Raw genomic sequence first — 23,455 nt, forward strand, 5'->3', positions numbered from 1 at the left:
CTCGGCCCTCCGAAGTGCTGAGATTACAGGCGTGAGTCACCGCGCCTGGCCTATTCCTGTTTTCTTAATGCTTCTCTCTCCCACTGGGCCGTGACTGCCTCCAAAGCAGATATGTGTCCATTTATTATTATTATTATTTTTTTTTTTTATTATTTATTATTTTTTTTTTTTGAGACGGAGTCTCGCTCTGTCGCCCGGGCTGGAGTGCAGTGGCCGGATCTCAGCTCACTGCAAGCTCCGCCTCCCGGGTTTACGCCATTCTCCTGCCTCAGCCTCCCAAGTAGCTGGGACTACAGACGCCCGCCACCTCGCCCGGCTAGTTTTTTGTATTTTTTAGTAGAGACGGGGTTTCACCGTGTTAGCCAGGATGGTCTCGATCTCCTGACCTAGTGATCCGCCCGTCTCGGCCTCCCAAAGTGCTGGGATTACAGGCTTGAGTCACCGCGCCCGGCCCATTTTTTATTATTATTGTATGTCCAGGGCTGGGCACAAAGTGCAACGCATAGTAGGGACATGAAAGCCTGGGAACAGTGGCTGATGCCTGTAATCCCAGCACTTTGGGAGGCAGAGGCGGGAGGATAGCTTGAGACCAGGAGTTCGAGACCAGCCTTGGCAACACAGCGGGACCTCATCTGTATGAAAAAAAAAAAGAAAATTGACAGTTCAATGTCACCTCTGATAAGCCTTCCCTGACCACCCCTGTTACTCTGTAGCCCCATGTCCTGCTTTATTTTTCTCCAAAGCATTTGTCATCGCTGGGTTTATATTTATTTCTCTTTGGGTTTTTCTCACTGGATCGTAAACTCCATGAGGACAGGGCTTTGTCGATTTTACTCAATACCCTATTTTACAACATCCCTATTGCTGGGATCTCAGTATGCACGCCTTAAATATTTGCAGAATTTAAGCGCCTCATAAGTGACCACGTGGGCAACGCCCTCGGGGCCTTAACCCGCGCCATTTTTGGGGCTAGGATTGGTTGGACCCTCCGTCACGTGACATGCAGTTGCCGGACCGCCTTTGAGTCTCGTGAGGTACTTTTGGTCCCAGGCTCCTTGGACGAGGTACTGCGCAGGCGTGGGGGGAGTCTGCGCACGCGCAGAAGCACCCCGGGTGTGCTGCCGGCGGAGGTTGGTGGCGCGCGGGGCTGGCGGGCGGTTGGCGTGAGCGGGACGTGAGCTGAGGCAGGAAGAGCCGGCGCCATGGTGGAGAAGGAGGAGGCTGGCGGCGGCATCAGCGAGGAGGAGGCGGCGCAGTATGACCGGCAGATCCGCCTGTGGGGACTGGAGGCCCAGAAACGGTCAGCGCCGGCGCGGCTTGAGGCGCCGAGGGTCTGGAGGGGGCGTCTAGTCTGAGGCGTTTGCGGCCCGGAAGGAGCGGGAAGGTGTGATTTGAAGGGAGGAGGCGGGAATTATGTGCCCCGGGATCGTCTCGCTCCTGAGGGAACTAGAGGAGTTGATTGGGGATGTTTCTGGAAGGTCTGGGAAGTGGTTGGGAGAGCCGTTCCGAAGGATGGGAGCTCTGAAGGGGGCTCTGATTGGGGAGTCCTGAGGGAGCGGGAGAATTCAAACTCAGGAAATCCGAGGCCCGAAAGCGGTGATTGTGGGATTTAGGTCGCGGTTAGGGGATAAGAGGGGCTGGGGTACGTGGAAGGGGTGAGGTGAAGGACATAGTTCATTCATTCGATGGTGTGGGACCCGGTTCCGTGCTGGATACGGGGGAGACGGGACTGGCCAACCGGGCCGACGGGAGCTTACATTGTTGTGGGTGCTCAGGGGCGGGCCAGGCTGAAAGAATGCGGGTTTTGAGGAGTTTTGGAGCAAGTTATGTCAAATGGAACTCTTGAGAGGCTCGGAGAGTCTGGAGGGGGACGGCAGTAGGCTCCCGAAAAGGTTGCTTGTGTCTGGTATGGGGCTGTGCCTTGGTAAGACAGGAGACATAGTTTGGGCATTGTGGAGTAGCTTAGGGATGGGGTTTTCTTTTCTTTTCTTTTTTTTTTCGACGGAGTCTCGTTCTGTCGCCCAGGCTGGAGTGCAGTGGCGCGATCTCAGCTCACTGCAAGCTCCGCCTCCCGGATTCAAGCGATTCTCCTGCCTCAGCCTCCCGAGTAGCTGGGATTATAGGGGCCCGCCACCACGCCCGGCTAATTTTTGTATTTTTAGTAGACATGGGGTTTCGCCATGTTGACCGGACTGGTCTCGAACTGCTGACCTCAAGTGATCCACCCGCCTCGGCCTCCCGAATGCTGGGATTACAGGCACCCGCCACCACACCCGGCTAATTTTTGTATTTTTAGTAGAGACAGGTTTTCACCATGTTGGCCAGGCTGGTCTGGAACTCCGGACCTCAAGTGATCTGCCCGCCACAGCCTCCCAAAGTGATGGGATTACAGACTTGAGCCACTGTGCTCGGCTTTTTTTTTCTTTTTTTTTTTTTTCTCCTCTTTGTCGCCCAGGCTGGAGTGCAGAGATGGGATCACAGTTCACTGTAGCCTCGACCTCCAAGTCTCAAGTGATATTCCCTCTTAAGCCTCCCAAGTAGCTGGGACTACAGGCGCACCCCACCACATCATCCGACTAATATTTATTTATTTATTTATTATTATTTTTTTTGAGACGGAGTCTCGCTCTGTCGCCCCGGCTGGAGTGCAGTGGCCGGATCTCAGCTCACTGCAAGCTCCGCCTCCCGGGTTCACGCCATTCTCCTGCCTCAGCCTCCCGAGTAGCTGGGACTACAGGCACCCGCCACCTCGCCTGGCTAGTTTTTTTTTGTATTTTTTAGTAGAGACGGGGTTTCACCGTGTTAGCCAGGATGGTCTCGATCTCCTGACCTCGTGATCCGCCCATCTCGGCCTCCTAAAGTACTGGGATTACAGGCTTGAGCCACCGCGCCCGGCCCCGACTAATATTTATATATATATTTTTGTAAGATGGGGTTTTGCCACGTTGCCCAGACTGGTCTTGAACTTCCAAGCTCAAGCGATCCTTGGCCTCAAGAGATCTCCCCCCAGCTCAGACTCCTAAAATGCTGGGACTACAGGCCTGAGCCACCATGCCTGGCCTCACCGATCAATATTTTTACTTAGCCGGGACGCAGTGGCTCACACCTGTAATCCCAGCACTTTGGGAGGCTGAGTTGGGGAGAGTGGATCTCTTGAGTCCAGGAGTTTGAGACCAGCCTGGGTAACGTTGCCAAACCCAGTCTCTACAAAAATACAAAAATTAGCCAGGCATGGCGGCATGAGTTTATAGTCCCACCTAGTCTGGAGGTTGAGGTGGGAGCATCACCTGAGCCCCCAGGAGGCGGAGGTTGCAGTAAGCCGTGGTCGCGCCACTACACCCCAGCCTGGGTGACAGAGTGAGGAGGCCCTGTCTCAAAAAAAAAAAAAAATTCCACAAATGTGTACATATGTGTCAGTCATTAAAGGATGGTGAAGTGGGAGGGTTGTTTTGATAGGTTGGCTGGGAAAGGGCTCTGAAGAGGTAACATTGAGCCTCTTAAGGAGGGAAAAAGCCTTGTGATCATCTAGGAGAACTTTCCTAGCAGAGAGAACAGCAAGTGCAAATTCCCAGAGGCCCAGGGATGATCGTCAAATTAGAGAAATAAGGTGGCAAGAACCAAATGAGTTGAGTAGCTTTTATTCTAAGTGTGTGGGGAAAACCTGTTGGAGTGTTTTGAGTGTGGGAGTAACATGATCTGTGGGGTTTTTTGTTTTGTTTTGTTTTGTTTGTTTTTTTTTGTTTTGAGATGGAGTCTCGCTCTGTCGCCCAGGCTGGAGTGCAATGGCTCAGTCTTGGCTCACTGCAACCACCGCCTGCCAGGTTCAAGCGATTCTCCTGCCTCAACCTCCTGAGTGGCTGGGACTATAGGCACCTGCCACCACACCCGGCTAATCTTGTGTATTTTTAGTAGAGACAGGGTTTCACTGTGTTAGCCAGGATGGTCTCCATCTCCTGACCTCGTGATCCGCCTGCCTTGGCCTCCTAAAGTGCTGGCATTACAGGCGTGAGCCACTGCGCCTGGCCTGGTTTGTGTTTCCATTCCTGGCAGAAATGAAGTAAAGATTGTGGCTGGACTGTTGCAGTAATCTAGTTGAGACAAAAATATTGGTAGCTTGAAACTCAAGAGAAGAGGTCAAATATATATATATTCTGGATATATATATGTTTTGAAGGTAGAAGAGGGAACAGGATTTGGGACAGAAATCCAGTATGACACCACTGTTTTTGGCTTGAGCACCTGGAATGATGGAATTGCCATTTTGAAAGATATGGGGAGCTGTAGGTTTGGTGGGGTCAGGGAAAAGTCAGTTATCTTTTAGGTTTCATATTTTTTTTTTTTTTTTTAGACGGAGTCTCGCTCTAGCCCAGGCTGGAGTGCAGTGGCATGATCTTGGCTCACTGCAAGCTCCGCCTCCCAGGTTCACGCCATTCTTCTGCCTCAGCCTCCCGAGTAGCCGGGACTACAGGCGCCCGCCACCATGCTTGGCTTTTTTGTTTGTTTGTATTTTTAGTAGAGACGGGGTTTCACTGTGTTAGCCAGGATGGTCTCGATCTCCTGACCTTGTGATCCACCTGCCTCGATCTCCCAAAGTGTTGGGATTACAGGCGTGAGCCACCATGCCCTGCCCAGATTTGTTTTTTTATACAACTAAGTAGAAATACGTGAGGGGTTGAGTTCAGAGGTAAAATTTGGGTGATGGTGGGCATTGTGTGAGTACAGTGTATAGAATTAATGGAGGGGTTGGGGAAGCAGACACGTCAGGAGAATTTAGTTTGAGGGGGTGGGAGCTTTCAGGAGGTTTTGGAGTGTGCAGTGGTGGGATGGGAATTACCTCAGGCTCATTTCAGATCTGTGGGGTCTTTGATGAGGTCGGGGATGTCATCATGAGGCATTAACATTGGTGGGAAGGTTGAAGCCACCTGGAATAGATTGGGAATTAAGTGATGCGAATATGCCTGTGGACATAGGTGGGCTGCATTGATTTTAGGGACTGCTATTTTCTGGATGGAGTGGAAAGAGGTTTTATGTGAGTTGGAGGAAACTTTGAGGAAGCTTGGGGTGTTATGAGGTCCTAAAGGGTTGAGGAGGGGATTCTAAAGTCCTGGAAGGGTTAATCGAAGGGGTTTGTGGCAGTAGATAGTTTTGTTTGAAGTGGGGCAAAGTTGGTGAGATTTAAACTGGAATGTAGTTAGGGAACTTTCACAGGGATAGGGATGATTTTTCTGAGAAGCAGTGAAGAATGGATGGGGGGCCTCTGAGTGGTAGATGACCTAAGGGACAAGTCAAGGTCAGGGCATGGAATTTGTGGGAGGTGGGAATTATTCTGAGGGAGTGGAGCTGTACTGAATTTGATGGAGAACATGAAAAGGACTGGCTGGGGGTTGTAGGAGGGACGGAAGAGGTTATTTGTAATTTGTACTCTATTTTTAGACAGTCTTAGAGAGTTTATTAAAGTGTTTTTATGTCCATTCTCAGTGAAGTCTTTAAGAAATTAAACATTTTTTGTGTGTGAGTACATAGTAGGTGTATATATTTTGGGGGTATGTGAGATACTTTGATACAGGCATACAATGGGTAATAATCACATGAGGGTAAATGGGGTATCCACCACCTTAAGCACTTATCCTTTGTGTTACAAACAATCCAATTATATTATTTTAGTTACTTTGAAATGTACAACAAATTATTGTTAACTAGTCACCCTGTTATGCTATCAAATACCAGATCTTATTCATTGTATTTAATTATATTTTTGTACCCCTCTACCCCCCACTATCCTTCCTAGCCTCTGGTAACCATCAGTCTACTATCTGCATAAGTTCAATTGTTTTAATTTTTTTTTAGTTCCCATAAATAAGTGAGAGCGTGCAAAGTTTGTCTTTCTATGCCTGACTTATTTCACTTAACATGATAACCTCCAGTTCCTTCCATGTCATTGTAAATGACAGTATCTCGTTCCTTTTTTTTTTTTTTGTAGGCAGGGTCTCCTTCTGTTGCCCAGACTAGAGTGCAGTGGTGTGATCACAGCTCACTTCAGCCTTGACCACTTGGGCGCAGGTGATCCTCCCACCTCAGCCTCCCAGTAGTTGTGACTACACCATGTGCCACAAGCCCAGCCAATATTTTAGTAGAGGTGGGGTTGCACCAGGCTAGTCTCGGGCTCCTGGGCTCAAATAATCCTCCTGCCTCCCTTCAAAGTGCTGGGATTAGAGGTGTGAACCGCCATGCCCAGCCTTTGTACCAGGATTTCTTTCTTTTTTTTTTTTTTTGTTGAGACAGACACTCTGTCGCCCAGGCTAGAGTGCTGTGGCGCCATCTCACCGCAAGCTCCGCCTCCCAGGTTCCTGTAGTTCTCCTGCCTCAGCCTCCCGAGTAGCTGGGACTACAGGCGCCTGCCACCACACCCGGCTACTTTTTGTATTTTTAGTAGAGAGGGGGTTTCACCGTGTTAGCCAGGATGGTCTCCATCTCCTGACCTCGTGATCTGCCCGCCTTGGCCTCCCAAAGTATTGGGATTACAGGCGTGAGCCACCGCGCCTGGCCTTGAGACAGAGTCTCCCCCTGCCGCCCAGGCTGGAGTGCAGTGGCCAGTCACACCTCACTGCGAGCTCCGCCTCCTGGGTTCACCCCATTCTCCCACCTCAGGCTTTGGAGTAGCTGGGACTACAAGCGCCCGCCACCACACCCGGCTAATTTTTGTATTTTTAGTAGAGACGGGGTTTCACCTTGTTAGCCAGGATGGTCTTGATCTCCTGACCTCATGTACCACAATTTCTTTCTTTTTTTTTTTTTGCTCGCTCTGTCGCCCCAGGCTGGAGTGCAGTGGCGTGATCTTGGCTTACTGCAAGCTCCGCCTCCTGGGTTCATGCCATTCTCTGGCCTCAGCCTCCCAAGTAGCTGGGACTACAAGCGCCAGCCACCATGCCTGGCCAATTTTTTGTATTTTTAGTAGAGACGGGGTTTCCCTGTGGTCTTGATCTTCTGACCTCGTTATCCGGCCGCCTCGGCCTCCCAAGTGTACCACAATTTATTTATCCATTTGTCTTTTGATAGACACATGGGTTGCTTTCAAATCTTGGCTATTGTGAAGAGTGCTGTAATAAACATGGGAGTGCAGATACCTTTTTTTTTTTTTTAGACCAAGTCTCTCTCTGTCGCCCAGGCTAGAGGGCAGTGGCATGATCTCAGCCCAGTACAACCTCCGCCTCCCAGGTTCAAGCAATTTTCCTGCCTCAGCCTCTGGAATATCTGGGATTACAGGCACCTGCCACCACGCCCAGCTAATTTTTGTATTTTTAGTAGAGATGGGGTTTACTATGTTGGCCAGGCTGGTCTCAAACTCTTGGCCTCAGGTGATTGGACCTCCTTGGCCTCCCAAAGTGTTGGGATTACAGGCGTGAGCCACCACACCAGGCCTGATTGATTTTCATTTGGGTATATACCTAGCAGTGGGATGGCATTTTCACCTCTTTTTTTTTTTTTTTTTTTTGAGATGGAGTTTCGCTTTTGTTGCCCAGGCTGGAGTGCAATGGTGCAATCTCAGCTGACCACAACCCCTGCCTCCTGAGTTCAAGCAATTCTCCTGCTTCAGCCTCCCGAGTAGCTGGGATTACAGGCATGTGCCACCACGCCCGGTGTAAAATTTTGTATTTTAGTAGAGACGGAATTCCTCCATGTTGGTCAGGCTGTGAACTCCTGATCTCAGGTGATCCACCCACCTTGGCCTCCCAAACTTCTGGGATTACAGGCGTGAGCCACAGCCCCCAGCCTTCACCTGAGTCTTATAGCAGCTCTCTGGAGTAGGAAGGGCAGTGATTTCCTTCTCTGTTCAGATGAGGAAGGAGGCTCCACAGAGCAAATTGACTTGCCTCTAAGAGGGCTCTAGGTGGGATAGGAGAACTCTGGAGACTGGAGTTCCTTTATGAAATGGAAGCCCTGAAAATATGCAGACTGATAAGATGTACAAATTGTGGGGCATTGTATAAGACAGTGGTCCTGCCGGGCGCGGTGGCTCAAGCCTGTAATCCCAGCACTTTGGGAGGCCGAGACGGGCGGATCACGAGGTCAGGAGATCGAGACCATCCTGGTTAACACGGTGAAACCCCGTCTCTACTAAAAAATACAAAAAATTAGCCGGGCGCGGTAGCGGGCGCCTGTAGTCCCAGCTACTCGGGAGGCTGAGGCAGGAGAATGTTGTGAACCCGGGAGGCGGAGCTTGCAGTGAGCTGAGATCCGGCCACTGCACTCCAGCCCAGGCGACAGAGCGAGACTCTGTCTCAAAAAAAAAAAAAAAAAAGACAGTTGTCCTAGTTTTCTTCCAGAAGTCAGTTTCATGGGAAAAACAAGTGAAGGGACTGTTGTGGATTAAAAGAGAGTAAAGGCCATCACGGTAACTCAGCCTGTAATCCCAGGACTTTGAAGGGCTGAGGTGGGTGGATCACCTGAGGTCAGGAATTCAAGACTAGCCTGGCCAACATGGTGAAACCCCATCTCTACTAAAAATACAAAAAAAATTAGCCAAGTGTGGTGGTGGGTGCCTGTAACCCCAGTTACTTGGGAGGCAGAGGCAGGAGAATCACTTGAACCCAGGAGGCGGAGGTTGCAGTGAGCTGAGGTCGCGCCATGGCACTCCAGCCTGGGTGACAAGAGCGAAACTCCGTCTCAAAAACAAATAAATAATAATTAAACTAAAATGGAGTAAAGAAGCAGCTTCCTAGAGCAGATTTGGTTGCTTAAATTGAGGCCAAGTTTCTGGAGTTTTTATTGATATTTGACAATTACAACTAAAATTTTTTTTTTTTTTTGAGACAGAGTCTCGCTCTGTCGCCCAGGCTGGAGTGCAGTGGCCAGATCTCAGCTCACCGCAAGCTCCGCCTCCCGGGTTTACGCCATTCTCCTGCCTCAGCCTCCCGAGTAGCTGGGACAATAGGCGCCCGCCACCTCGCCCGGCTAGTTTTTTGTATTTTTTAGTAGAGACGGGGTTTCACCGTGTTAGCCAGGATGGTCTCAATCTCCTGACCTCGTGATCCAACCGTCTCAGCCTCCCAAAGTGCTGGGATTACAGGCTTGAGCCACCGCGCCTAGCCAACTAAAATTTTTTTTTCTCACTCTGTCACCCAGGCTGGAGTGCAGTGGTGCAGTGATGTGATCTTCAGCTCACTGCAACCTCCCCCTCCCCCCCACCAGTTTCAAGGGATTCTCCCACCTCAGCCCCACAAGTAGCTGGGACCATATGCCATAACACTCAGTTAATTGTGTGTGTGTATGTGTGTGTGATGGAGTCTTATGGGAATTAACTGACATAATACATACAAAGAGCCCACAGTGCTTGGCACATAGTAAATGTTAGATAAATGTTGGCTATTATTATTTTATTATGTACCAGATTTCTATAATTCTGCTGATGGACACAGGTTTGTTTTGGTGTGTATATTAATTCACAGCCATTTGAGTAACAGTATGTCCTAAATGCCAAGGAAGTTATTGGTTCTAGGGATACAGTGGTTTCTGGAGTTTACATTCTAATGGGGGGGTCAGTAAACATATAAACAAGTAGTGTAGCTTAGCACAGTGATGTGTGCCTGTGATCCCAGCTACTGGGGAGGCTGAGGTTGGACGATCACTTGAGCCAGGAGATTGAGAGTAGCTTGGGCAACGTAGTGAGGCCCTATGTCAATCAAAACAATGGGCAACATAGGCCCCATCTCAATAAAAACAAAAACAAATAGCATAATTCGAGATAGAGGATGTGGACCTATTTTAAATTAGGTGGCCAGTATGGACTTCTCTGAGGAGGTGACAGTTGAGCTGGGACCTAAAGAATGTGTCCCTCAAGAAGTTGAGGGAAGAAGCAGCGGGAAGCACTAATGCCAAGGTCCTAACGTGGGAGCAAGGATGATGTTCTCTAGGATCAGCCTCCCGAGTAGCTGGGCCTACAGGCATGTGCCACCATGCCTGGCTGATTTTTTTGTTTGTTTGTTTGTTTTGAGGTGGAGTCTCACTCTCTAGCCCAAGCTGGAGTGCAGTGGCGCGATCTCAGCTCACCTCAAGCTCTGCCTCCTGGGTTCACGCCATTCTCCTGCCTCAGCCTCCCGAGTAGCGAGGACTGCAGGCACCCACCACCACGCCCGGCTAATTTTTTGTATTTTTAGTAGAGACGGGGTTTCACCATGTTAACCAGGATGGTCTCAATCTCCTGACCTTGTGATCTCCCTGCCTCAGCCTCCCAAAGTGCTGGGATTACAGGCGTGAGCCACCACGCCCGGCCTAATTTTTGTATATATTTTGTATATTTTGTAAATTTTGTATACGGGTTTTCCCCATATTGGCCAGGCTGGTCTCAAACTCCTGACCTCAAGTGATCCGCCCGCCTCAGCTAATTTTATGTATTTTTAGTAGAGACGGGGTTTCACCATGTTAGCCAGGATGGTTTCCATCCCCTGACCTCGTGATGCTCCTGCCTTGGCCTCCCAAAGTGCTGGGATTACAGGCGTAAGTCACTGTGCCTGGCACACCCAGCTAATTTTTATTTTTTTTTGTACAGATGGAGCCTTACTTTGTTGCCCAGGCTGGTTTCCAACTCATGGGCTCAAGTGATCCTCATGCCTTGCCTTCCCAAAGTGCTGGGATTACAGGTGTGACCCACTGCATCCAGCCTGTTGTAGTTTTGTAGGACAGAAATGATGGTGGCTCAAACTAGAGTGGTGGATGTGGAAGTCGAGGGAAGTAGATGGATGATGCTACCGTGAATGTGTATATTTTCTTTTCTTTTTTTCTTTTTTCTCCAGACGGAGTCTCGCTCTGTTGTCCAGGCTGGAGTGCAGTGGTGCGATCTCCGCTCACTGCAAGCTCCACCTCCCGAGTTTACGCCATTCTCCTGCCTCAGCCTCCCGAGTACCTGGGACTACAGGCGCCCGCCACCACTCCCGGCTTTTTTTTTTTTTTTTTTTTTTTTTTTTTGTATTTTTAGTAGGGACGGGGTTTTTACGTGTTAGCTAGGATGGTCTCCGTCTCCTGACCTGTGATCTGCCCGCCTCGGCCTCCCAAAGTGCTGGGATTACAGGTGTGAGCCACTGCGGCCGGCCGAATGTGTATCATTTTTGTGCCCACTTGTTTTTTTTTTTTTTTTTTTTTGAGAAGGAGTCTTGCTCTTTCACCCAGGCTGAAGTGCAGTGGTGCGGTCTCGGCTCACTGCAGCCTCCGCCTCCTAGGTTCAAGCGATTCTCCTGTTTAAGCCTCCCAAGTAACTGCGATTACAGGTGCCTGCCACCACGCCCGGCTAATTTTTTTTTTGTTTTTGAGAGGGAGCCTGACTCTGTGGCCCAGGGTGGAGTGCAATGGCGCCATCTTGGCTCACTGCAAGCTCCGCCTTCCGGGTTCACGCCATTCTTCTGTGTCAGCCTCCTCAGTGGCTGGGACCACAGGCGCCTGCCAGCGTGCCCGGCTAATTTTTTGTGTTTTTAGTAGAGACGGGGTTTCACCGTGTTAGCCAGGATGGCCTCAATCTCCTGACCTCGTGATCCGCCCGCCTCGGCCTTCTAAAGTACTGGGATTACAGGTGTGAGCCGCTGTGCCACACCCGACTAATGTTTGTAATTGTAGTAGAGATGGGGTTTCACCATGTTGGCCAGGCTGGTCTCTAACTCCTGACCGCAGGTGATCTACCCACCTCGGCCTCCCAAAGTGATGGGATTTGTAAACCCAGCACTTTGCGGGAGGCAGAGGCAGGAAGATTGCTTGAGCCCAGGAGTTAGAGATCAGCCTGGGCAACATAGTGAGACCCTGTGTCTACAAGAAAAAAAACCAAATCCATAAATTAGCCAGGTGCAGTGGTGTGCACCTGTAGCCCCAGGACTCAGTAGACTGAGGTGGCATGATCACTTGAACCTAGGAGGTTGAGGCTGCAGTGAGCCCATCTTGCCACTGCCCTTCAGTCTGGTTTCACAGAATGAGACTCTGTTTCAATAAAACAAAACAAAACGTAAGCATGATATTTGGTGTCGATGGCAGTTGAGTAATGAATTTTATTTTATTGTATTTTTTTGAGATAGAGTCCGTCACCCAGGATGGAGTGCAGTGGTGCAGTCTTGGCTCATTGACACCTCTGCCTCCCGGGTTCAAGTGCTTCTTCTGCCTCAGCCTCCCAAATAGCTGGGATTACAGGTGCCTGCCATTAACACGCCCAGCTAATTTTTTTTTTTTTTTTTAAACAGGCTATTTTTTTTTTTTTTAAACAGTCTCGCTGTGTCGCCCAGACTGGCATGATCTCAGCTTACTGCAAAACCACCTCCCAGGTTCAAGTGATTCTCCTGCCTCAGTGTCCCGAGTAACTGAGATTACAGGCACCCGCCACCACGCCTGGCTAATTTTTGTATTTTCAATAGAGACGTAGTTTTGCCATGTTGGCCAGGCTGGTCTCGAACCCCTGTACTCAAGTGATCTATCTGCCCGTCTCGACCTCCCAAAGTGCTTGGATTACAGGTGTGAATCACCACACCTGGCTATAATTTTTTTTTGTATTTTTAGTAGAGAGGGGGTTTCACCAGGTTGGACAGGCTGGTCTCAAACTCCTGACCTCAGGTAATCCACCCATCTCAGCCTCCCAAAATGCTGGGATTACAGGCGTGAGTCACTGGGCCCAGCTGAGTAATGAATTTTAAAAAACTGCAGAGCAGAGTCTGTAGAGCTATGTAGAAATGTAGGTCGTGGAGAGGAGATTTATTGTCAGGGACTTTTTATATGTAGCTATTGCTGGAAGAGTTCGGGGAGGGGGAGTGCTTGCTGGTGTCGACTCAGCCATGATAAAAAAGGCTTTTTTGAGGAAATGGCATTGGAGTTGGGTTTTGAAGAGGAAAGGCTTAGCTAGGCATTGAGAGGAAGAAATGGTGCATTTTGTGAGGGTGGAATGTTGTGATTAAATTTTATTTAGTTTTTATTTTATTTTATTTTATTTTATTATTATTATTTTTTGAGACGGAGTCTCACGCTGTTGCCCAGGCTGGAGTGCAGTGGCGCGATCTCGGCTCACTGCAAGCTCCACCTCCCGGGTTCCCGCCATTCTCCTGCCTCAGCCTCCTGAGTAGCTGGGACTACAGGCGCCCACCACCGCGCCCGGCTAATTTTTTGTATTTTTAGTAGAGACGGGGTTTCACTGTGGTCTCGATCTCCTGACCTTGTGATCCGCCCGCCTCGGCCTCCCATAGTGCTGGGATTACAGGCTTGAGCCACCGCGCCCGGCCTATTTAGTTTTTTTTTTTTTTTTTTTTTTTTTTTTGAGACGGAGTCTTGCTCTGTCGCCCAGGCTGGAGTGCAGTGGCCGGATCTCGGCCCACTGCAAGCTTCCGCCTCCCGGGTTCACGCCATTCTCCTGCCTCAGCCTCCCGAGTAGCTGGGACTACAGGCGCCCGCCACCTCGCCCGGCTAGTTTTTTGTATTTTTTAGTAGAGACGGGGTTTCACCGTGTTAGCCAGGATGGTCTTGATCTCCTGACCTCGTGATCCGCCCATCTCGGCCTCCCAAAGTGCTGGGATTACAGGCTTGAGCCACCGCGCCTGGCCATCTATTTAGTTTTTAATTAAATTAATAGCAAACTTATTAGCCAGCAGAACTTGAATTGTGTGAAACTATTCTTAGTTATTACTAAATCCTTTTCAGTATGAATAATACATTTGCTGCAGAATTATTAATGAGTTTGGTTACATGATGCAGCCCAAGATCTTGATGAGTTGTTTCATAATATATGATGTAAAGTCTATATTTCCTTTTTGAAATCTGAAAAATTGTGATTCTGAAATACTTCTGGTTCAAGAAATTTCAGATAAGATATAGTGGATCTGTTCTGCTTCTTATTGACCTCAGATAAGCCTTGGGATGGCCTGACCTCTGATTGCCTTTTTTCAGCCTCATCTTCTGTCACTTTACAGATTTAAAAAGCTAAAAACAAGGCCGGGCGCGGTGGCTCATGCTTGTAATCCCAGCACTTTGGGAGGCTGAAGTGGGTGGATCACTTGAAGTCAGGAGTTCGAGACCAGCCTGAACAATATGGTGAAACCCTGTCTCAACCAAAAATACAAAAACTAGCTGGGCATGATGGCAGGTGCCTGTAATCCCAGCTATTCAGGAGGCTGAGGCAGGAGAATTGCTTGAACCTGGGAGGTGGAAGTTGCAGTGAGCTGAGATCAGCCACTGTACTCCAGCCTGGGTGACAGAGCGAGACTCCGTCTTTATAAAAAAAAAAAAAAAAAAAAAAAAAAGGGTTAAAACAATTCCCTGTGTACATCCTCTTTTCGTGCCACTGTGTGTTTTGCTTGTGTATTATACTTAACTAGCGCCTCTTCTCAGGACCTCTTCTGCTGTCATACTAGTTTGAGCCACCATCATCCTCCCTCACCTTAACTGTGACATCTTCCTACCCCCATGGCTTTCCATCATGCTTAGAAGAAAATCCAGAATCCTTCTATTGCACGTAAGAGCCTTCATGATGTGGCCCCTGGTTCCAACTTTTCAGCCTGTCTGTCATTCCTATCCCTAGAACATGCCAAGCGCTCCTGCTTCAGGGCTTTTGCATTTGCTGTTTTCTCTATCTGGAATTTTCTGCTCCCAAATATCTGTGTGTTTGTCCTTTATTTCATTTTGATTTTTGCTCATATGGCATTTCCTCAGAAAGGCTTGTATGATTTCTCTGTCTCAAATAGTGTTCTTCATCATTCTTGATTCCTGTCACATTTGATTTTTATCACTTTTTCACATAATATGTATCTATTTGTTTATCTGCTCCTACTTTTTCATGAGGGCAGGGACTGTGTCTTTCTGATTCACTGCCTGATTTCCATACCATAGAAGGATGCCTGGCATAGTAGGTACTCAATAAATATTTGTGGAATGAATTATTATGTGCAGTATGGTTTGGAGCCTGTCTCTCTCCTAGATTTGAGGTGTAATGGCTCAATGCAGTTAGAACCAAAATGATTTTTTTTTTTTTGAGACAGTCTCAATCTTGTTGCCCAGGCTGGAGAGCAGTGGCGTGATCTCGGCTCACTGCAACCTTCGCTTCATGGTTTCAAGTGATTCTCCTGCCTCAGACTCCCAAGTAGCTGAGATTACAGGCGTCTGCCACTACACCCAGCTAAGTTTTGTATTTTAGTAGAGATGGGGTTTCACCACCTTGGTTAGGCTGGTCTCAAACTGCTGACCTCAGGTGATCCGCCCATCTCAGCCTCACAAGTGCTGGGATTACAGGTGTGAGCCACCGTGCCTGGCAAACCAAAATAATTTGTGTATTTTTTGTTCTGTGATTCTGCAAGCTTACTGTTCTGTATCATCAGGTTAACAATGTTTGTCTTACAGGCTGCGGGCCTCCCGGGTGCTTCTTGTCGGCATGAAAGGACTTGGGGCTGAAATTGCCAAGAATCTCATCTTGGCAGGAGTGAAAGGACTGACCATGCTGGATCACGAACAGGTGCGCTGTTGTCAGCTCATTCCTCCCCTGCTCTGGCTCCCCTTTCCAGTATGAAGACCTGCAGGTTTTGTGAGTTCCTACTTGTGCCTTAAGGGCTGTGAAAAGAGGGCTAACATTAATGAACCATTGCCTCTGGAGACTGAAGGTGCTATTGTTGGGTTTGAATTCCAGCTCCACCACATCTAGCTGGATGAGCAGTGGAGACTCACATCCCCTCATTGAGCTTGCCTGTCTGTAAAATGGGGTTAATAATATCTCCCTTGGTGGTTGCTTGTGAGGCATAGAGACGTGTTTTTCCAATTTGTGCCTGAAAATGACCTGAGTGACTAAATGAAAATGCAGAGTGGCCTGGAGGCTTTGTGGTGCCCTAGCTTTCACCCCTAGTGATTCTCATTTAGGTCTGAGATGAGCTCAGGAGTATGTGCATTTAAAAGGTATTTTAGGGCCGGACGCAGTGGCTCATGCCTGTAATCTCAACACTTTGGGAGGCTGAGGCAGTTGGATCATATGAGGTCAGGAGTTTGAGACTAGCCTGGCCAACATGGTGAAACCCTGTCTCTACTAAATATACAAAAATTAGCCAGGCATGTTGGTGTGCACCTGTAATCCCAGCTACTCGAGAGGCTGAGGCACAAAAATCGCTTGAATTTGGGAGGTGGAGTTTGCAGTGAGTTGAGTTGGCACCACTGCACTCCAGCCTGGGCAACAGAGCGAGACTCTGCCTTAAAAAAATAAATAAATAAAAGGTGTTTCAGGAGATTGTGATTTCGGTGGTCCAGTCATCACTTTAAAAAACACTGGATCAGAGAGAATGTGTGCAGACTGCTTTGTATAGTGCTTGAACCTAACAAGTATCCAGTAATTAGGAATAATGATCTGACATGCTGTTTGTTTGTTTGTTTTTGTGAGACGGAGTCTCGCTGTGATGCCCAGACTGGAGTGCAATGGCGCAATCTCGGCACACTGCAACCTCCACTTCCCAGACTCAAGCAATTCTCCTGCCTCAGCCTCCCAAGTAGCTGGGATTATAGGCACGCGCCACCACGCCTGGCTAATTTTTTTTTTTTTTGAGACGGAGTTTAGCTCTTGTTGCCCAGGCTGGAGTGCAATGGCACGATCTTGGCTCATTGCAACCTCAGCCTCCCAGGTTCAAGCAATTCTCCTGCCTCAGCCTCCTGAGTTGCTGGGATTACAGGCATGCAACACCATGCCCTCCTAATTTAGCATTTTTAGTAGCGATGAGGTTTCTACATGTTTGTCAAGCTGGTCTTGAACTTCCCAACCTCAGGTGATCTGCCCGCCTCGGTCTTCCAAAGTGCTGGGATTATAGGCGTGAGCCACCGCGCCCGGCCATGCCTAATTTTTGTATTTTTAGTAGAAACGGTGTTTCACTATGTTGGCCAGGCTGGTCTCGAACTCCTGACCTCAAGTGATCCACTGGCCTCAGCCTCCCAAAGTGCTGGAATTACAGGTGTGAGCTACCACGCCCTGCTGACATAATGCTGCTTGATTAATATGATGGTAGAGCCCAACTCCAGTGTAGCTTTCTCTGACCAGGCTCATCTTCTTTTTTTTTTTTTTTTTGAGACAAGTCTTGCCCTGTGCCCCAGGCTGGAGTGCAGTGGCGCGATCTCGGCTCACTGCAAGCTCCACCCTCCTGGGTTCACGCCATTCTCCTACCTCAGCCTCCCAAGTAGCTGGGACTACAGGCGCCCGCCACCTCGCCCGGCTAATTTTTTGTATTTTTTAGTAGAGACGGGGTTTCACCGTGTTAGCTAGGATGGTCTCGATCTCCTGACCTCGTGATCCGCCCATCTCGGCCTCCCAAAGTACTGGGATTACAGGCTTGAGCCACCGCGCCCGGCCCAGGCTCATCTTCAAGGTGAAAATAAGTGCTTCTCTCTCTACATTCCCATGCCTCAGTGACATTTTATTTATTTTATTTATTTATTTTGAGACAGAGTCTTACTCTGTTGCCCAGGCTGGAGTACAGTGACGCAACTTCAGCTCACTGCAACCTCTGCCTCCCGGGTTCAAGCACTTCTCATGCCTCAACCTCCCTAGTAGCTGGGATTACATAACTACTTCATCTGGTTGCAAGAATCCAACATTGGAGGCCAATCACAGAACAGTGATTCTGACACCACAGGTGTGAGCCACTGCACCCATCTTAGAACATATTATTTAGTTTATGTTCAAAAAGCATCTGATAGTACCTACTGGGTGCCCTGAAGTCTGCTAGATGCTGGTGATAGAAAGATGCTCACGGTTTGGTTCCCATTCTCAAGTTGTTTTTTTTCTCTCCCCCAGAAACCAGAGCAGGCTACCTGACTCAGGTTGCGAGACATGAAAGATTTCCTGGAGTCCTGATCTAAGTCTTAAAGAACAAGGAGGATTTGTCAAGATAAAGGCCTGTGTTTAGGCAGGGGACATAGCAGTGTTACAAAGGCACCTAACAGTGTGGTAGAAATGGAAGATAAAAGTAGTTTGGTGTTTTTAGAGTGTGAGACCCAAAGTGGTGGGTAGGGACAGGTTGCTGGTGAAGTCCAAGTCAGGAGGGGCTCCTAGGAGGCCCCACTGTAAGCTTTTTTTTTTTTTTTTTTTTTTTTTTTGAGACGGAGTCTTGCTCTGTCACCCAGGCTGGAGTGCAGTGGCCGGATCTCAGCTCACTGCAAGCTCCTCCTCTCAGGTTCACGCCATTCTCCTGCCTCAGCCTCCCGAGTAGCTGGGACTACAGGCACCCGCCACTTCGCCCGGCTAGTTTTTTGTATTTTTTAGTAGAGACGGGGTTTCACCGTGTTAGCCAGGATGGTCTCGATCTCCTGACCTCATGATCCGCCCGTCTCGGCCTCCCAAAGTGCTGGGATTACAGGCTTGAGCCACCGCGCCCGGCCGAAGCCCCACTCTAAGCTTTTAATCCTCTGGGTGGTGCAGATTCACTGAAGAGTTTCAAATGACAGGAAGGGTGACATGGTTAGCTTTGGGCTTTATGTGTAGATCACTAATTACTGTATTAACTATGGTTGGCACAAAATACAGGGCAGAAGACCACTTAGACGGCAGTTTTTAGTAGTTTAGGTAAGAGGCGAAAGTGGCCTTGCTGATAGGGTGGCAGGAAGCACACAGATGTGAGAAATAGATTTAGGTGGTAGAATCGGGAGGTCTGTGTATGGGAGCTTAAAGAAAGCCAGGAATAACCAGAGCAGCCGACACTAAAGGGGCTAGGCACTGTTCTCAGAGCTGCAGTTGTATTATCTCATAGAGTCCTCATGACACATCTGAGATCAAGGACCCATTATCATCCCTGTTTTACAGATAGAAAAACAGAGAAAAAGGAAGAAAAGTATTGGCCCATCCAAGGCCCCAGTGGTATGGCCGAGACTCAGGCATCTTGACTCCAGAGCCCATGTTCTCAGCCACCTCACTATGGAACACTCTCGTGGAAATAGCAAGGATATGAAGACCAGGCTTCTGGCTTGAGTGACTGGGTGGGTGGTTGGTGGACTCCGGAGACAGCACACAGAAGCAGACAGACACGTAGGGTCTATGGATATCTGAGAGGAAATGGCTGATGGGCAGTACAGTAGAGAAGACTCAGGTGGATCAGGAAGAAATCTTTACCAGAAAGAGTGATTTGAAAAATAATGGCAGATTTTGGTAGAAACTAAAGAGGCATTGAGTTGGTTTATGGAGCTATACAGAGTGAAAAGATGAGTAGTTCTGAGATGGAATCTTGGGGACAACCACACCTAAGAGGGTCCAAATTGAGACTAGAATGTGTAGCAGGGGAGGAGAGCATAGCAAGGAAGGTGTGATCTGTGGACTAATATTGATGAAGTGATAATTGTATGTGTATTTTTATTTTTTTTGAGACAGTCTCACTGTCACCCTTGCTGGAATGCAGTGGGCATGATCATGGCTCACTGTAGCCTTAACTTCCTGGGCTCAGGGTATTCTCCCACTTAAGCCTCCCAGTAGCTGAGACTACAGGTGCACACCACCACACCTGACTAATTTTTCGTTTTTTTTTTTTTTTTTTTTTGAGACGGAGTCTTGCTCTGCCGCCCAGGCTGGAGTGCAGTGGCCGGATCTCAGCTCACTGCAAGCTCCGCCTCCCGGGTTCACGCCATTCTCCTGCCTCAGCCTCCCAAGTAGCTGGGACTACAGGCGCCCACCACCTCGCCCGGCTAGTTTTTTTTTTTTTGTATATTTTAGTAGAGACGGGGTTTCATCATGTTAGCCAGGATGGTCTCGATCTCCTGACCTCGTGATCCGCCCGTCTCGGCCTCCCAAAGTGCTGGGATTACAGGCTTGAGCCACCGCGCCCGGCCTTTTTCGTATTTTTTATAGACACTGGGTTTCGTGATGTTGCTCAGGCTGGTCTTGAACTTTCTGGGCTCAACCGTATTTTTGTTGTTGTTGTCTGTCTTTTTGAGATGGAGTCTCACTTGTCACCCAGGCTGGAGTGCAGTGGTGAGATCTTGGCTCACTGCAACCTCCGCCTCCTGGGTTCAAGTGATTCTCCTGCCTCAGCCTCACAAGTAGCTAGTATTACAGGTGTGTGCCACCACACCTGGCTAATTTTTGTGTTTTTAGTAGAGATGCGGTTTTAACATGTTGGCCAGGCTGGTCTCGAACTTCTGACCTCAAGTGATCCTCCCACCTCAGCCTCCCACACTGCAGGGATTACAGGCATGAGCCACCGTGCCCGACCTCAACTGTATGTTTTTATCCGTGTCCTCGTTTTATATGGGATTCCCACATTCTTGCTCAAGGTCACACAGTTGTTGAGCCAGGATTTGAATCAAAGATTGAATTCAGCCTGAATTATTTCAGAGCCTTACTGTTAACCATTGTGTGGTGCAGCTTCTCAGCACATAATGAGATCCCTGAAGAAGCAGGATGGGATGGGTCAAGGATACAGGGTTAGCCTGGAATGGGAAGTGGGCCAGCTCATTTTCTTGGAGGAAAAGGTAGTAAGATAGAGAGTGTGCTGTGGGTGGTTGGTAGGGGGTGATGAGGGGAGATTACTTTTGTTGAATCTAGTCTTGGTGAAGGTGGCAAGGTTATTTGCAGAGAATAATGGTTCAATTAGTTGTTTGATGTGTGAAGAAATCCTTTGAGAGCAGTATGGAATCTGTAATCTTACTGGTGGCTGTTAGGGGATTATATTATTCTTTGAGGCTCTGCTCTGCTGATGTTCAGCCTTAGGAGTGAAATAATTCCCCTGTTTCAGTCCCCACTCATCTCTCCTCCTCTCTGAGTTTTTTATTTTATTTTGTTTTTTTGAGACAGAGTCTTCTTACTCTGTTGCCCAGGCTGGAGTGCAGTTACGTGACTTCGGCTCACTGCAGCGTCTGCCTCCCAGGTTCAAGCAATTCTCTTGCCTCAGTTTCCTGAGCAGCTGGGATTATAGGCGTGCCCCACCATGCCTGACTAATTTTTGTATTTTTAGTAGAGACGGGGTTTCACCATGTTGGCCAGGTTGGTCTTGAACTCCTGACTTTGTGATCTGCCCGCCTCGACCTCCCAAAGTGCTGGAAGTACAGGCCTGAGCCACCCTGCCCAGCCTCCTCTCTGAGTTTTTTTTTTTTTTTTTTTTTTTTTGAGACGGAGTCTGGCTCGGTCACCCAGGCTGGAGTTCAGTGGCCGGATCTCAGCTCACTGCAAGCTCCGTCTCCCGGGTTTACACCATTCTCCTGCCTAACCCTGCCGAGTAGCTGGGACTACAGAGTAGCTGGGACTACAGACGTCCGCCACCTCGCCCGGCTAGTTTTTTTGTATTTTTAGTAGAGATGGGGTTTCACCGTGTTAGCCAGGATGGTCTCGATCTCCTGACCTCATGATCCGCCCGTCTCAGCCTCCCAAAGTGCTAGGATTACAGGCTTGAGCCACCTCAGCCTCTCTCTGAGTTTTAATCGAATTTAAGAGTTCATTAAGAAACTGGATGTGAGGCCGAGCGCGGTGGTCTGGGAGACACCAAGACTCCGCCTCAAAAAAAAAAATAAAATAAATAAACAAGGCTGGGCGCAGTGGCTCATGTCTGTAATCCCAGCACTTTGGAAGGCCGAAGCGGACAGATCACGAGGAGATCAAGACCATACTGGCTAAAACGGGTGAAACCCCGTCTCTACTAAAAAAACAAAAAACAAACAAAAAAAAAAACAAAAAAATTAGTCGGGTGTGGTGGCGGGCACCTGTAGTCTCAGCTACTCGGGAGGGTGAGGCAGGAGAATGGCGTGAACCCAGGAGGCAGAGCTTGCAGTGAGTGGAGATCGCACCGCTGCACTCCAGCCTGGGAGACAGAGCGACTCTGTCTCAAGAAAGAAACTGGATGTGGTGGCTCAGCTAATTGGGAAGCTGAGGTGGGAAGATCACTTGCGCCCAGGAGTTTGAGGCTGCAATGTGCTATGATCGTGCCTGCGAATAGCCACTGCACTCTAGCCTGGATGACATAGCCTGTCTATATATATATATTTATTATTATTATTATTTTGAGACGGAGTTTTGCTCTTGTTGCTCAGGCTGGAGTACAAATGGCACAATCTCGGCTTACTGCAACCTCTGGCTCCCCGGTTCAAGTGATTCTCCTGCCTCAGCCTCTGGAGTAGCTGGGATTACAGGCATGCGCCACCATGCCTGGCTAATTTTGAGGTTTCACCATGTTGGTCAGACTGGTCTTGAACTCTGAACCTCAGGTGATCCGCCTGCCTCGGCCTTCCAAACTGCTGGGATTACAAGCGTGAGCCACCGCGCCTGGCCTTAGTCTGTCTATATTTTTTAAAAGTTCATTTCAAGCATTGTTAATTTTGTCTGATTTTTTTTTTTTTTTTTTTTTTTTGAGACTGAGTCTGGCTCTGTCGCCCAGGCTGGAGTGCAGTGGCCGAATCTCAGCTCACTGCAAGCTCCGCCTCCCGGGTTTACGCCATTCTCCTGCCTCAGCCTCCGGAGTAGCTGGGACCACAGGCGCCCGCCACCTCGCCTGGCTAGTTTTTTGTATTTTTTAGTAGAGACGGAGTTTCACCGTGTTAGCCAGGATGGTCTCGATCTCCTGACCTTGTGATCCGCCCGTCTCAGCCTCCCAAAGTGCTGGGATTACAGGCTTGAGCCACCATGCCCGGCTAATTTTGTCTGATTTTTGAACTGTTTTTTTTTTTTTTTTTTTAATAAGTTTTCTCATGAGGTTGCAGTTTTTTGTTGTTTTTTGAGAGAGGGCCTTTCTGTGTTGTTCAGGCTAGTCTTTAGCTCCTGACCTCAAGCAGTGATCCTCCTGCTTTGGCATCCCAAATTGCTGGGATTACAGATGTGAGCCACTGTGCCAGGCCACACTCCACACTGGTCTAGTTTTTTTCTTTGAGACGGAGTCTTGCTCTGTTGCCCAGGCTGGAGTGCAGTGGTATGATCTCAGCTCACTGCAGCTTCCACCTCCCGAGTTCAAGTGATTCTCCTGCCTCAGCCTCCCAAGTAGCTGGGATTACAGGCACACACCACCATACCTGGCTTATTTTTGAATTTTTAGTAGAGACGGCATTTCACCACGTTGACCAGGTTGGTCTCGAACTCCTGACCTCAGGTATCCACCTGCCTCGGCCTCCGAAAGTGCTGGGATTACAGGCGTGAGCCACCGCGCCCTGCCCACACTGGTCTACTTTTAAACCACTGGAAGACAGAGACTTAATCCTGTAAACTACTGGTGTATTTCCCCAAATGCTTATAGTTGGGCACATGCTAAGTATTTAGTCAATTCTTGCCACTGGTCATCAGTCATTTGTTAGCAGTTACAAATTTGCATAGAAGAAGCAAGCATGGATTTTTTTGTTGAGAGTGAATTTTCTTTATAAACACAAGGGGGTGCTCTTTAACCATCAATGACTAGTTTAAAAAAAGTTTAAAGTCATTTTAAAGCCTTGGAAGGAAGCCTGCATAAGGAAAATTGCTACAGGAACAATAATATATTTTAGGGCCGTGCTCTGTGTTTCATGCCTGTAATCTCAG

General features: G+C 48.6%; 3 protein-coding genes across 7 annotated transcripts in view; 1 reads left to right on the forward strand and 2 right to left on the reverse strand.

Annotated features, from left to right (window-relative positions):
- The window catches only part of SAE1 (SUMO1 activating enzyme subunit 1), a 549,006-nt gene that overhangs the window by 460,429 nt on the left and 65,122 nt on the right, over positions 1 to 23,455 (forward strand). For 3 of the 5 annotated variants that reach the window (XM_050772315.1, XM_050772318.1, XM_050772317.1), the window contains exons 1-2: positions 1,075 to 1,300; positions 15,349 to 15,460. In XM_050772315.1, the coding sequence (XP_050628272.1) occupies positions 1,203 to 1,300; positions 15,349 to 15,460 (210 nt within the window). In that variant the 5' untranslated portion in view covers positions 1,075 to 1,202. The other 2 variants (XM_050772314.1, XM_050772316.1) reach the window with 2 other exon arrangements.
- The window catches only part of AP2S1 (adaptor related protein complex 2 subunit sigma 1), a 400,774-nt gene that overhangs the window by 302,795 nt on the left and 74,524 nt on the right, over positions 1 to 23,455 (reverse strand). The gene's annotated exons all lie outside the window — the stretch shown is intronic.
- The window catches only part of TMEM160 (transmembrane protein 160), a 204,476-nt gene that overhangs the window by 87,510 nt on the left and 93,511 nt on the right, over positions 1 to 23,455 (reverse strand). The window lies entirely within an intron of this gene.

The sequence above is a fragment of the Macaca thibetana genome, chromosome 19 (assembly GCF_024542745.1).
Source record: "Macaca thibetana thibetana isolate TM-01 chromosome 19, ASM2454274v1, whole genome shotgun sequence".
Taxonomy (NCBI): domain Eukaryota; kingdom Metazoa; phylum Chordata; class Mammalia; order Primates; family Cercopithecidae; genus Macaca; species Macaca thibetana.